The 15,863-nt window shown below is 39.1% G+C and overlaps 1 protein-coding gene across 2 annotated transcripts in view; it reads right to left on the bottom strand.

Annotated features, from left to right (window-relative positions):
* cadm1b (cell adhesion molecule 1b) overlaps nucleotides 1-15,353 on the bottom strand; it is a 164,290-nt gene extending 148,937 nt beyond the window's left edge. For both annotated transcript variants that reach the window (XM_005739330.1, XM_005739329.1), the window contains exon 1: nucleotides 15,213-15,353. In XM_005739330.1, the coding sequence (XP_005739387.1) occupies nucleotides 15,213-15,288 (76 nt within the window). In that variant the 5' untranslated portion in view covers nucleotides 15,289-15,353. The remainder of the gene's footprint in view (nucleotides 1-15,212) is intronic.
* Between the last annotated feature and the right edge of the window lie 510 nt (nucleotides 15,354-15,863).

The raw sequence follows: 15,863 nt of genomic DNA on the forward strand, positions 1-15,863 counted from the left end.
CGCACTGAGCACATTTGAATAAATGTAGATTTGAGATTTACTGAAAGATGAGGCCAACATGTCAAAGTGATACACAACTGAATGCAAATGCTCTGACTTTGAAGCTCTAGCATTTCGAAAACGCAGAGTGGAATTTTACAAACTTTTATGTGCCGAATCTAAAATCTTTTCTTTTTTTTCTATGTTAATTAAATTTATTCAGGTTGTTGTCACACCACGTATTGGCGTATTCCACTGACAGGCAGTAATGAAGTTAATAGTGATTTGCCCGTGCGCTGACATCTATTGTATAAACTGTCTTCATTACAGGAAGGGTTTTCATTCGCCATCATATCATTAGAAATTCAAAGGAAAGAGTTTTAAATGTGAAGAGATTCTGTTAAATTGGCCTGAACGTACAATATAAAAAGGCAAAAGGAAAGAAAAACTCATTTGCGCAAAACAGTGAGAAACAATCAGCATAAACCTTAGAAGATATGACATTTGGGTACAAGTGACAAAATTAAATCATGTACAACAATCCTATTACACATGTATGCCATTTGACAACCCTTAAGTCTACTGATATTTGAACCAGAATAATCCATGTTGTGCAGGTCCAGCCTATTTATTCATGCACAGATCGTGATTCTCTCAGGGTTGGGGAAATCAGCTTTTGCTTCAATACCGCTTTTGTCACATGCATACTTCCCTGCCCTCGCTAACTACACTATCTCCCTGCCTGTTCAAGCAAAACTTTATGCTAAGTAAATCATTTACATCTCCCAAGCAGCCTATCTACATTTTCCAATAAAACCCTAAATTGATGGATGTCATCTTAGTGCTCACAGGCAATAACTCCTGCTGCTTCGAAATAACAATATGTTTTCGCTTTATGAGGTCTAGACATGCTATTCTTTTTAATGACATCCCTAGGCCAGTACTGTTTACATTTATTGATATCTGTTTTTAGACTGGAGCAACTCTGCCTTCCTTAGTGGTTTTCTGTACAGGGCTAAGTTTGACTTGCGCTGACAACACAAAACTTTTCATTTGGTAAGTTTTGACCACAGAAAGAGGCTGTAAAAATATTTTGTTCATATTTTGTTCATATTCTTTTCTGAGATGCATCCTGTTGATGTTTTTTTTTAAAAAGAGTGCAACTTAAAAAGCAAAACCTCAAAAGTAATTGATTTGGCAATTTTACATGTTATGAAAATTTAATTAAACTTTAAAACTATAACATATATTTGCCAAAGCAATTGGGCAAGAAGCTAAATTGCATATCAAGTGGAAGTAGTATAATCAATGAATATTCCTCATGTGGTTTCATATGCACATTGCTTGGGAGTCTTCCGTCATATTGGACATGATACACCCAGACGTTGTATGTGAAAAATATGTAGTCCCGATTGATTGGACAGTCATTTATAAAGAAGGCTATTCACGATAAACTTCCTTATGAATTCTTAGGTCCCAAGCAAACTGCCTAAATCAACTGATCTTTGCAGGGAAGACACCAACTTATGTGCAAACATTTGCTGTGCCTATAAAACTTGAAAAAAATGCAACGCAAATTAGAACTGAAGAACATTCCCTTTCAAAGTAATAGATGCACTTTAGCACTGCAAATGACATGTTTCAAACTTTTACTCTTAAAGCGAATGGTCTCCATTTCTAGTTGGTGTCACACTTTTAACAGTTTCGCTACCCCTCGGAGAGTACCTGCTAAATGTCTGTAGAAAAGACAGCATGTTCCACCTAAAGTACGAGTGAATGCAGCAACCTACTAGCGGCCAAATCAATTGTAAGAAGGTTTGGAAAACATAATTTTTTTCCCAAATGGCCAGGGATTGCCAAGAGGTCATTGCCAGGTCTAAAGTTCTGTGTGACTGGGACTTCAGCGATCAATTTCCCAGCAACTACCAACAACCTCCAGAAAGCGCTCACTCAATGGGCACAGAATAAACCCTCCAGACCTGTAGGGCTGCTGCGTTATCACTTGACTGTACATTGTCACTATAACTGTAGAAAGTCACGGACAAGTTAACATCACATGGTTGGCAGGTATGTGTCTGCAAAACTTCACATGACTTATACTGCATGTAAAGCTTGATACACAAGCTGAATTCTGTTTTTAATAAAATAATTTCACAGGTTTAAAAGTATACTTCTAGTTACTGTGCCAATCATCACCACCTTAAAGTAGAGCTAAGTTACAGGTAGCTAGCTAACCTTAGCCGTAATGCTTGCTAACAGTAGGCTACCGTTGCAAGAAATTACTGCATTTTCAGGACAACAGAGCAATGGAGGACGGTCTATTGCAGGCATGGATAATTCATTTTCCTAAGGGGTCACAGGACAAATTGGGACTGGACGAGTAACCTAACTTCAGTTCTGATCATTATTAATTTGGTCTTTTTTTTTAAGCTTATTGGTATGGCCCTCCACAACAGTCCCAGTTTATCATGTAGTCCCTTGGGGAAATTAATTGTGCACTCCTGGTCTAGTGTACCTGTAAACACTACGTTGGTTATGGGTTTCTAAATGCTGATGAAAACATATTTATTAAACAGCTTCTTTCATGAGCCGAGTCTGACATAAACACAGAATTTTCTCTCAAATTGTAAACAGTTTTAGTGATTTCAGCTCTGAAATTTTGAGATCAATGCCATTTTTCTTGTTGCACATAAAAACAGGACTGAATTAGACATAAGCTATTATCATGCATTATCAGCGAGCGCGTTAGCAGCTGATAACAATCAGGGTCAATCACATGAGCTCCTCTCATCTCTTTAAAAGCATTCCTCTCCCCATAGTGATGTATAATTTGGCAATGCCAGAGAGTTCAGAGGAGGTTCTCCCAAGAGGAAATTTATAATTTAAGGATGCGCAAGTGAAAAAAATGCAGCTAGCAAAATAAAGTGCCACAGGCGATGTTAAAATCCCAAATTTCCAACATGAACTAAATATGCAATTTGACATAATATAAACCAAATAATGGTGAACAGCAAAAATGCAGTTTATTTTTTGTAGTTTAAATTTTTCACATTTTTAAGGAACAATTAGTTAGATTTGGTTCTGTCTACAAGCAGCTAAGTCACTATTGCCAAACTGGGAATGGAAGTGTTTGTGGCAGCACAAAGTGACAATTCAGGTAATGACTCTGTTTACGGCTCAAAAAATAATGATCCTGTGAACCCCTGTACCATCAGAAAATAAGACAGCAAACCTTTGTGGCACACACCCGGATGAAAACAGAGCCCAGAATTCACAGGAAGGAAGGAAAAAGCATTTCCGTACAGTGCACACAGCTACCGAGCAACTATTGAAATGACTGATAGCTCTCACAAGAGAGGGAGCAACACTGATCCTTACAAGGAAAAACAAAATCCTAATATGACTGATAGACAAGATGACAGACAGACTAAACTTCAGTTTCTGCACACACAGGTTCACACAGTGTGCTACAGTGTCCACATATTTTACTAGTTACTGCCTTGTCCAAAAACTAGATCATTAACGCACTTAAAAATAAAGGCAAATTAAGCGCAAGAGAGGTGTTGAACCTTTTTGTAAACAGTAGCTCCCCACTAATGAGTACTGGCATGTCTTCTCCCTCGCTGAAGAATGCAAAACCAATTGAAACAGGTTTAGAGAGGGCATAAATTTCACAATGACCAATTAAATTCACAGTGTTTCAAAACTAGATGAGACCTGATTACACAAAAGAACATGAAATCAAATATTACTGAAGTGAGAAGCAGACTTTGTTGTTTCTTCGCCTTGCTAAAGTATGGAGTTCTGGTTGTAAGCTACAAAGCCATCCACAAAGACAAAGGTCCTTCCTGATCAAGAACAGCCACTAAAATGTACGAATATGTGCCACTTTGCTATTCTACCTTTGAGCTGTCCCGTTGCCTCCATACATCTTCTTATGTGTTTATCGAGTGGCATATAAAAGTATGTAAAATGAACACTATGTAGTGCATACTAAAACATATAAAGGCAAACATTACAACAAAAAGGCTACCTTTAGAATAAAGGGAATACACGATTGACGTCTTGCTCCCATAAAAACGACACCTAACGACCTCCACCGTATCCTCAATGATGAGTTTTGAAACCTCAGTATATGTCAATAAAAATGTGGGTTGACATCCATTAGGATTTTTTCCAGATTTTGCAAGGGTAGCTGTATATAAGCGGACGTGCAATATGACAGAAACCATAACGGTCAAGGGTTAATCCTATAGGTTCTCAATAAGTAAAGAGTTAAGCTATAACTTTAGAACAGTAAATGGCAAGCATGGATAGAAAGTTGGGTTATTTGTTGTGGATTTGAATAAATGAAAGTTCTGCTTGTTAGTAATGGAAAAGGGAAACATTCAGTGGGTGTGCCCTCCCACAAATAGACTCCCACCCCCCCAAAAAAAAACTTCATCACAAATTCAAAGCATTAAGACTGTGCACTTTGCATATATTTATATATGCAAATATAACAGCTCTTCCATTTTTGCCAGAATTTGTACACTGGTGGAACAAAGAAAAAAGTAGAGATGAAAGAATTAACTTGAGTGAAAATCTGACATGTGGAATCGGCTTATCTTGACAAATGAATAGCATTAATGAAGGTATGCAGCTTAGATCCATGTTCCTGTTTTTTTAAGCTCTGAAACTATTTTGTGCAATATAAGTTGCACTTTTAATAGGAAAGTTATAGAGGGTTTGGAAGCAGTAACACAAGAACAAAACAAACATCAACATATAATGATAAAGCAAAAACATGCATTCTGGCTCCATTAAGGCCCCGCAGCTCATTAAGGGAGTCTCAAGACGGCGTAGACCCCACTGGGAAAACAGAAAACAGCATACAGCCACATACTGAATGAAAAAAAACCATAAACTAAATAATCATTACAAGAATACAAAGAAACTGAAATCTAAATTAATGCAATTAAATTTCGTAAAATGTTTTGGAGGCTTTGGCTTCAACACGTTGGTCAGTTTGTTTGGTCCATTAAAGCACAATCAGCAGTGTATATATTAAAAAAAAGATAATAATACTTCCATATATTTTGACAAGATCCCCAACATCACTAACTGAACTGAAGCCCCAAACCATGACCTGACTGGTGTACCTCTCTCCTGACCTCCATGTGTATACTTCATTTCTTAACCAAAGCATTCAATTTTGTATTCATCACTAAGACCTGTCTTATGGAGAGACACATCTTTGCTGGACTTTTTCCTATTTCTCAAGGACATGACTTTGAGATACTGCTCATCTCCTGTAGATTGTTTTTGTAGGCCTGACACCTCTTTTTCTTGTCCTATACTTGTCCAGTTTGTCCCATTTTTTTAAGAACACACCACACACCATGTCGACATATGGCAAGTTTTCAGTTAATAGCTCTTTAGGAATCAACTTGTTGTTCCAAAAATACTATTTTCTGCCTGTCAAACTGTGTTATCCTTGACATTTTTCATAGATTCGACTAAAGAAACGGGTACAAATGAGTGTTTTTGTGACAGGCTGCTAGGGAGAAGGGCTTAAAGATACAATTTAAAAATGAGACTTTGATAAGTTGTTATGTGCAGACACAACACTGGTTCATCCTTTTAGTTAGGTGGCTTTTCTTAAGCTTAAATGAGTCATAGGTCAGTATTAGCAAAAAACAACAAAAAAAACCTAAGTGGCATTTATTTTTATTTTTCAGTTAATTGCTTTGATATTTTATCTTTATTTGACAGCCACTGCAGAGGTAGGGGAACTATGGAGTGAGCAACACAGCAGCATGACATCCAACATAGGTCCCTCATCTAGTAGAATAGTGCCAACAGCTTGCCAATAACAGAGATATTTAACTTATTTTTCCATTAATGCACTATTATTACATTTCAACGGCCTCGGTATAGTTTCATGTTTTCCCGCATATAGCCGACACCAACACCTCTGCACTCTTTCAAATGAACATGCATGTGGAGAGCAGCTATAATCCAGCACTGTCACAAAACAAGAGAAAACAGATACAAGGTATTTCTTTCTGTTAGTTGCATTTTTAAATGGGAGCCTAACATAACAGCGTATTTCCAGATGCTAATTAATCATCTCTTCTCAGCTTTATTTTGTTCCACCACGTGTTTGGTGAAAAAATTTGCTGTTTGCAGACAAAGACAAGTGGAAAATAAACTCCCCGGTGTCTCTTTCTTTCTCCCTCGCTCTCTGTCTCACAAGCAGCAGTCGTGCTCTTGTGTTTGGGCCACATAGTGTGCACTTTGGTGGGTGGATAGTAATACCCTAACTGAGTTCCCCACAAACTCTTCATCCGCTGCCCACTCTGCTATCAAATGCTGGCAAATATGCAGGGGAGGTAGAAGGTTGCCAGGTCCTATCATCTGGGAACCAGAGTGTGCATGTATATATGTGGGATTCTCTTAGGCCACATATTAGGCCTCTTGGATTTTATTGATTGGTGATGGTATATATACTCAAGTGCCTCAAGTACTGTATGACTGAAACAATTACATACTGGGTCTTTGAGAACTTTAAGCTATGCTAAGATCATTTTATTTTAGGGAATATTTACCAAGAATAAAAAGTAACTAGATATAATAAGATGTTTTTTAGCACCACATACAGAATCTTTTTTGTTTAAAGCGAGTGTGCAACATGAATTTAATCAGGTTTTGCAGCGCAGCGATACTGATAAAGTATATTCAGTACAGTTGGTATGCAGACTAAGAAAGTCTTTATTTTTGAGGATGCTGTTGATGCGATCATTCGCACACAAAGAGAAATTAAAACTAATTGTGTGAAACAGCTTGAAGAACTTTTCAAACAACACAAATTCTATTTTCAATTGTTGGACATGGATTTGATTCTGAAATAGAAAAGCTCCCATGCGTTAAGCTCACCATCTGAGCTTCAGGGCAGCTGATGGCTTAGTGGCTCGGGGTTAAATTTCCTTGTTAGCTACAAACAGACTGTTATTTGGAAGCCATTGGATCAAGCCCATATTTCCTTTCAAATACATTTACCTGTCATCTCAGATGTAAACAATGTGACTTTGAGTTTCCCCTTTCCATTAGCTCTATTGCCTCCCATGTCTCGCCGCAGTGCAATGACTCAAGTATGAAAAGTAATCAATAGGCTTCTGGTTTGGGTGAATGAGTCTTAGTGCTTGGTTTGCACAGTCTTGATCGGCCTGACAATGACAGATTATAGTGCTGTATCTGAGGGTAATTAAGATGGGTCTATCGTCACGCTGATAATTCAAGAGCATGATGCCCCAGAGGCTGGCAACACCAACCTGTCAGACAACAACTCACTTCTGAGTAAACAGCATCCGAATTTCACCTTGAGCAGCACTCACTGTATGGATTCTGCAACGATGATTAGTTCTTACATTTTTATCCCTACTACAGACTTACTTTCATCAGGTTAAACCAAGTGTATCTGAATATATATATACATGCCTAATTATATTAAATTCAGATCACTTATTTAAAGGGGGCAGCCATCTATCCGTACATCCATCCAAGTAGACTCTGGGGGCAACAGCCAGTCTGTCAAGGCTGGCTAATAATATGTATGATATTCCACCAAGTAAGCGATGTTAACCCAACCTACAACCCCAGAACAAATGTTTCTGTTTAGAGCTGCTTAATGTGTCCAGTCAAAGGATGTATCTCTTCAATCAAAGGAAATCTTTTAAAAACTAATACCCAGCAGCGATAGAGACTAGATCTGCATACCGACTTAAAAACAGCGGGGATACAGCTAGCCTTGCTTTGTCGAGAAATATCAAAATCTACTTACTATGTTCTGTATGGTTCACTATTTCATTGGCTAATTTCTTGAATACTTTAATCTAAAGTAACATAACCAGTTTGATTTTTATAGAGGCTTAAGCACCAAACTATGCCTTTGTGGGTGGTACTACCTCATTGGAGTCTAAAAATGTCGCCTTGCTCTCGTCAGTCCAGGGTTGATTTTTGGTCTGGATTACACAAACAACCTGCAATATGTTAATCAGTGAACTTTAAAGGTGTTGGCTGATGTGATTTTCTAGCCTTTATGCAAAACTAAGGCTCCATATACATAAATAAGGCCAACAAATATTACAAATATTTATCACTGTCACCAAGTGCAATACAGCAACAATGTTCAATCAGCAAACAGACCATTAAAATCAAGTCAGCTACACATCGTCAACATCTAACGTATATCAGGGGTATATGTTAGATGTTTTTTCATCAGTTAAATGAATAAATCATTGAAAAAATACAGTTTTTCATGCTTTTCAAAAGAGATGATTTTTTGCTTTCTTCTGCTTTGTAACATTTTATCGAATAGCTAAACCATTTTCAAAAACAGTTGGGAAAGCAGCATTAAATTTAAAAAGAGGCATAATTTTGGACTATATGTTCTCAGAATAAATCATATTCTGGGAATATGTCTGATTTCTTTAATACATGTTTGTTCTTTCCAGATGACATCACTGAGTAAATCAAATTAGGAAAGCTTTAAGGTGCAATGGTTGCAGTGTTAAAACAAAACTTAAAGTACTAAGGTATTCTAATGTTGTCCCAGTGTAAGGGAACAACATTTCATCAAGCTTGAATAAATTCATTCGGAGCGTGCCAACAAGAAAAGCAGGGACTGATTCCACAGGAGGGTGCAAGGCAAGAGCCGTCCTTGTCTTAATATGTTACTGGATATGCACGAGCTGACAATCTTTGATTTTTCCAATTTCACTATATTCTCAGAATAAAGTATGATAGCTGCAACAATTGTCTTTCTATTAGAAGAGTAGGATTTATTGATTAGTGAAATGTTTGCATTCTGCCGGCACTGAGGAATAGTTGTATTTTTGATTTTGTAAAGCAGCGCTGCATCACTCCCACTTGTATGCTGCTGTTTACACTGGACTCTGAGCACACACTGGTTATTTTATCAGGCTCAGATCCACCCAAACAAGCCACGAGAGGAGAAAGAAAGGAGCTGCTCCATTCCTGATGTCTGAAATGCAACTAAGCTCTGCCAGGGGAAGAGAAATTCCTGCCTTCAGACTTCTAAATAACCTGCCATCAAGCCACAGTGGGCAAAGTGGATAAAACCGGTCCAAGGAGGGGGGCGTGGGCAATATTTCCAAATGTGGAAACGTACTGATAAACTGACTCCAGGTCATTTTTCTTAGCAGATCAAACAAAATCTCCTCTTTTATAAGTTAAATTGGAACCTTTTTCATTCTTATTCCAGCAGTGGATTAGAGGGAACTCGATAACTGAATTTATTGATTAGGGATGCAGTCTACTCTAAGAGAAAAAGTCCTTTCTCCTCCACATTCATCAACTGTTATTTAGTCCTAATGTTGTGAGTTATCATCTGTGCCATCCACCCTCGAGGTTCTCTCTTTGTTCAGTCCTTTTTGCCATGACTAATCTAAAGACAACACAATTTGTTAAAATATTATTTAAATAATTTGGGTTGCCCATAAGAAAAAGCATTGACGACCTGGATAATCATCAATAGGAAAATCCTTGCCTATTTTGATCCCCGTTTGGTTCAAGCAGTGCAATTTTTGATGGTTTAACACTGAAATGAAATACATCATCTAATATTTTGTGAGAATCACAACTCAGATATTGAATATGACACATGGATGAGTGGACAAATTTTGCAGAATGGCCCTTTGGGTCCATCTGATCTGTGTAATTTCTGATAATGTGAAACGTCTCCCCAGAATCTGTCAAAATCCAGCAAGAGGACAAATGCAGGAGGACCCAGCTTAGCTTGGTGGGTGCAAAATGTGAAATGCCATGATGGCCAGTCGATTGCATGTCATGTTACAAACTCGTAATTTTTATAATGCTGCACAACCCTCAACCATACCGAGGTTAAGAGCGAGTTTCACCTCATTTTTGAGCTGTACAGCCCACAAAGTGACTGTTTTGGTTGGCTCTCACCTCTCAAAAGATCAACATTCGAGATCAAAACGCAGACAGACACAGTCAGAGACTGCCTGATGAACGTATTTGAGCATTTAGCAGCTAAAGAGCAACCAACAATGCAGCTATAAGAGAGGAACATTTGAGCGACAATAATTTTTTTAATAAAATAAAATCATGTTTGTGCAGAAAAATAAAAAACTAAATGTCGACACAGTCCAATATCTTTTATCATGTTTCAGAGTTTTTGTAGAATTTGTTTCTCATGGCTATATACAGTAGTAAGATTTCTCAGTATTTATTAATTTGAGCATTTGTAATTTATTTCATGTGGTCTTCCTATTCATTTGATATTGAACGTCTTTGCATCAGAGAGAGCCAAAAAAATGTGAATTTACATAAAATTACTGCCAAATCTTCAAATGTATATTCAACAAAGAGTGGCGTGCAGTTGCAACTGTACAACAACAAACCACCCCTCCTTGGCTACCCAAAGCCATGTGCAGTAGATGTTTAGCTATGACACGGTAGAATCGCTGTAATTGAATAAGCATCTCATTCAAGGTGAGAAGGATATATTAGAAAGCACAACAGCAACCAGTTAATGTCAAGTAGCGATCGCAGTAGATATTAGCATTGCCACTGTTTTAGATTGAATCATATTGCACTGCGGTAAATTCAGAGAAGGTTTAAAGGTGTCAAAGTGAATCTATTACACCGTTACTGGCATCTGTGAAGTTGTATTTGGCAAAATGAATAGTCATACTGACACCACCAACCCAAACCTAACTTTAGCAAGCGATCAATCGTGTTTTGTGGAGGTTTTTTCATTGTTTGTTTATTGTTTGTTTTTTATTACTTTAACGGTTATGGAGGGTTTCTACCCACTGGAGTTCTTCATTTCCAAAGTGCTGTGCTTTGACTGCTCCACGGCCTTAATGGTGGCTTGTAATTGCTCCATCACCCACACTAATGTGCACTCTATGCCCCTTTCAAAACAAAATCTTTGCATTTACTTTTTTTTTGTCATTGTGGTCCTGATTGTCAGCGTCTAAGCATCGCAGCCAATAGAGTGAGGTCTCCCAGATCCAGGGAACAGAGAGAACAATGTCATATTCATAAGCAGAGACATCAGCACTTCTGCTCATTACCACAGCACTGTGAATGGAGGCTTCTGTCCCCACAATCATGAAAGAACCTGTCATCTGTCTGTTTCTCCTAATTGACTGTTTACTACATTTCAACACAGACAGACAGACACATTTTTGATCGGCCTCAGTTTGTCATTCAGTTGTACATAAATTCCTTACATAGAAGATCCACAGTTATTTTTTTTATTTTTTTTGGTGGCAGGCTGGTTGGGGGTGTTGGTAATAATAACTACACAACTCAGTGTGATGTAGGTCTCCAGTACTACCTCCTGTGACCTTGACAAAACAACCTGATAGAGCATTTACTTAAAGGTTCTGCTATAAAGTGTATGGACAAAAACCTTCATGCCCAGCACCCAGGGAGATACTTTTAAAGAGACGTTGGAGTCTTTCAGAAATTGAAAGGAATATAAAGTCAAGGATAGAAAGAGATTTTCAATTTTTCCCAACACGGACCTCCATAACCACCTTCTTTCTCTGTGTATATTGGCTGGCTTACAACAACACCTGACGTGAAAGGACAAGTGTTGAAGTGAAATCTGCCCATTTGCCTTGAGCTACAAGGACCCTCTGCACGTAGATTCATTTTATAAGCTCAAAGAGAGTGTGAAGTTTGATCGCGAGTGCACATTCACACACTCTGCCTTGCAGAGACTAGATAGAGATGGCTTTAACTGCATTTGATTTACAGATGAGCCCCTGCAATCTTTGCATTTTCACACAGCATATACAGTAGGAAGATGCAGCCTGGAAGTGTGATGTCCTCAGTGAAGTAATAAAACTCCAGTCTATATGATTTTCATCGTTGCAGCTCCTACAAGTGGCTACATTTCTTACATGCATCACCTGCCATTTTTCTGCCAGCCGCTCGCTTTCCAACAGTAAGATTAGCTGCCACCGCATAAAGTAGTGCCATGCATTATCCAGCAATTAGAGTGAGGCTTATTAAGCAGAGTTTAATGTAAATTTAATGAGCAATAAATTCAATTTCTTTAAATAGAAGAGAATATTATTGTTACAAATGATGTACTGTGGTGATCTCACCGTACAGGCCATGAAATACTTTGCAAGCGGGCACATATCAATGAGCCATTAAGTGCAGTATTACATTTATCCCGAAACACTGTACTGTACTGTAAGTGCTATTTTATAGAGATAGTCAAAAGAAGGCCACTTCAGTTTGCTACATAAATGGCACTAATGAACTGGGAGCTGAAACAGTTACTCAATTAATCGATTTGTGGATTCGCACAAAATTAATCTGCATCTACTTTGGTAATAAAGTAATTGTTTGAGGCGATTTTTGAGAACTAATGCCAAGCTTCACTGGGGAATTTGAGGCTTTTCTTCGTCTTTTGTCAAACTAAACTGCACATCTTCAAGCCTTAGACTTTTAGTCAGCCAAATAATGCAGTTTGATCGGGTTACCTTGGGCTTTGGAAGACTCGTGGACTATTGATCTAGATACTCTGGCAGTCAGTCAGTTAGTACCTAAGTACAAATTTTAGCTTTTTAATAAGCCAGTTATTTGGTATTTGTAGTTACTTCACAGAATTATTTGCTAAATACAAAACCCTAAAAGGAAATAATGAGCTGGATTTATATACTACATATATATTTAAAAAAAAAAGTAAATGCATATATGAATAACATTTTACTGTTGTCTAACTGCAATGGTAAAATGTTCAAAATTGGTCAAATGCAGGGAAACATTACACTGTGCAGGAAAAAAGTTAAAAGAGGATATTTTTATTCATTTTTTGATATTTGATCCTGTAGGGCTCAACAAAAATATGCAAAGTCAAATATGAATGTACTTCTTCGAGGCCCCAGCTTGCACCACTGGCACACACTAGCGGAAAAAAGTGGGGAGCTCAACATTCGTATGATGACTGAAGAACTAAAACACTGCCACCCTCCAGAATCCGAAGAGACAAACAGAAATTGAGGGAAAAGCAGCACACCGTTAGCAGATTTCAGTAGGATCTGTTTCAAAGCCAAACCCCACCACAAGGAGCCAGAGACAAACGTCTTCAATCACTCACTGGGTCACATGCCAACTGGCAACCGAGAGTACCGTAACAACTGTATGTTTCCTTTTGTTTCTCCCAGACCCTTTCCTTCAGCAGCGCGTTGAGGCTTCATGACAGCTCGTATTGATCCACTTCACCATCACTCAGTCCTGACGAATGACTTTAAACTGGCAATAAGTGGGATTATGCAACCTTCTGAAATTCAACCATCTGATCTGCTACAACAGGCCGAGCCCCAGGAGACGCAGGCAGAGAAATACTGCTAAACAGATACTTTGGTGAAATGCAAAGTCTGGCCATTTCATAACAGGATGCTGAGAAGCTCTTTAGCATTATCAGTGCTTCCCTTTTCACCTATCACTATGCACATTTTGTGCTAGGAAACATCAAGTTAGTGAAACTATTCTCGTCTCACTAGTTCAAATCCACACATTCTGGATCGTTTACAAAGAAAAATTTGAAAGCTGTAAAAAGCAAAGTTTCCCCACTGCACACACAGAGTTTGGGCCTTTTTTCTTTTGCGCCCACTCACACATGGACAGCCAGAGAGCTGAATAAACTAGGGTCACATCCAACCCTTTCTCGCTTGGGGATTATTACCTGAAAGAAGAGGTCACACGAGTTTCCTGTAACGCTGCAGCTCTCAGCGTGCCGAGCTTGGGGTTGTTTCACATTCACGATGCATTATTTTATTCAACTGAGAGGTTAATTAAATTAATGTGACAAGGAGACGCCAGACAATGCTGTAAATGTCATTTAACCGCTATTCAACACAGACTATAATAAATTCAACAACTGTGAAATGAAAGTCTCACAAGCAGTGAACTGGAAAAAAAACACAATGTCTAAAACTTCCTTTGACTAGTAACCTCATTTTGGGAACACTCTTTACCACTCGGGCAAGCACAGGCATGCAGTGATTAGTTTCTGCAGACCTGTTGATGTGTGCTGCAGATGCCACTGTTGTACAATGTGCCTGCAATTTCTAAAAAAAGAAATAAAATAAAATAAACTGCAAAAAAAAAAAAGGGGGGGGGGTCGCTCAAGTAATCTTCAAGTGTAAACCTGTCACTGCAACTGTTGCTTGCCATTTTAACAACCCGGGGATTGACAGCACAACATGTCCATCCTACCTCTGGGAGGGATTTAAAGTGGCTCCAAGCTGACATTTTAACCGCTTCACATGCGTCACATTGTCAGCGGATACGTTTTCCAGGAGAAAAAAAAACACTGACGCATGCAACTCTGATGCAAACGCGGTGGAATAACGGGGAAATGATGGGACTGAGCACTGCAATAGCCACGCACATTTAGTTAGCCCTGGTTCGTGCAGTTACGCTGTGAAAAAACAAGAGTAACAAAGACATAACAGATTTACATTTCCCAGCGTCACTCACTGAGGGGAAAAGTGAAGACTGCGGACCGGGAACACACACGGTCAGCAGCGGCTGCAGTTGTGCGGCCAGAGGACAATGTGCGAGACTAGAGCTGCAATGCGTGTTTTTCCTCCAAAGCGCACCTGAAGCCCAGACTTGGGAGATTTGTAGACACAGAGATGAGTTGGGACTGTGGAGGGTTATGCGGTATAAGCAAAGGATACGAGCGCAATCCTCTCTCTCAAGGCACAAGAGTCGACCACGTTTCAGTGAGCAATTGCCTTGTACTTGCCCTGGGTCAAAATACTGTACGACCACTTCACTCGATTATCTCTGGCGATACTTTATCTCCGCCTGTCCTAACTGTGCAGCGCCGAGAATACTTTTTTCTAGCAGTCCTATCTGTAGCTGTGCTGCAGTGAAAAACTCAGGACAGCACCCCTTTTAATCAGCGCTAAAATAAGCCCACACGATAAGCAGCCCAACAGTCTCGAGAAACGGCGTGAGTAATTTGGAGTCGACGGCACTATCGGAGAAATAGAAAGTGATGCTGAGATTTGGAGGGGAAGCTTGTGCGCATCTAGAGCGCAAACGCACCACAACTTCTCCCGGTACTCCTCGGGCTTTTGCTGTGGAAGGGCTATTTCTGCATTAGGTACGGACACACACGAGAAGCCCCACCAAAATAAAAACATACATACACCTACGAAAACACGTACCTTTCGGAAGAAACGCCGCTGAAATCACGAAAACAAAGAAAGAAATTGCGAGAGATCCGCTTCCCGTGATCGCCATGTTGGACACCTGCTTGAGACTGGCGGCGCTAAATCACCTAGAAACGGCCATGGGATGAAAATGTAGACACATGAGAGGCGGAGGGAGGGCTCAAGCAGGGAGCCCGCTATGATATTGGACTGCGTTGTGTTGCAATGACATGCAGGCCTATAAAACACTATAGGAATATTACAGTAATACCTGGAGACTTTACAGAAATGTAAAACAAACAGGGAATCACCCGAAAGCCCAGCAGGAATATTGAAAGAATATTACAGTAATTCCACGGGAAGTGTAAAAAACATGCAGGGAGGTGTGGTGATTTCACCACCGAGAACCACAGACACTTTATAGGAATATTATAGTAATTTTATTTTATGGTTATAGCTTTTTAGTTCATGTGAGTGAAACCAGCCTGTCCCCAGCTCGCTGCGCTTTGGCTTTATAGCTGACGCACAAATAACTCTGAGGTAGAAGAAGCATTTAGTTTCTTATTTTTACGCAGCAGTTAGTCCAATGAGAGTAATATTTGGTAATTGAATTGTGTATTCGTATATTTACGATGCGCATCAATAACCTAAAGGAGCAACACGTAT

Source organism: Pundamilia nyererei, unplaced genomic scaffold, assembly GCF_000239375.1.
Source record: "Pundamilia nyererei isolate P.nyererei 1_Seehausen unplaced genomic scaffold, PunNye1.0 scaffold00091, whole genome shotgun sequence".
NCBI lineage: Eukaryota > Metazoa > Chordata > Actinopteri > Cichliformes > Cichlidae > Pundamilia > Pundamilia nyererei.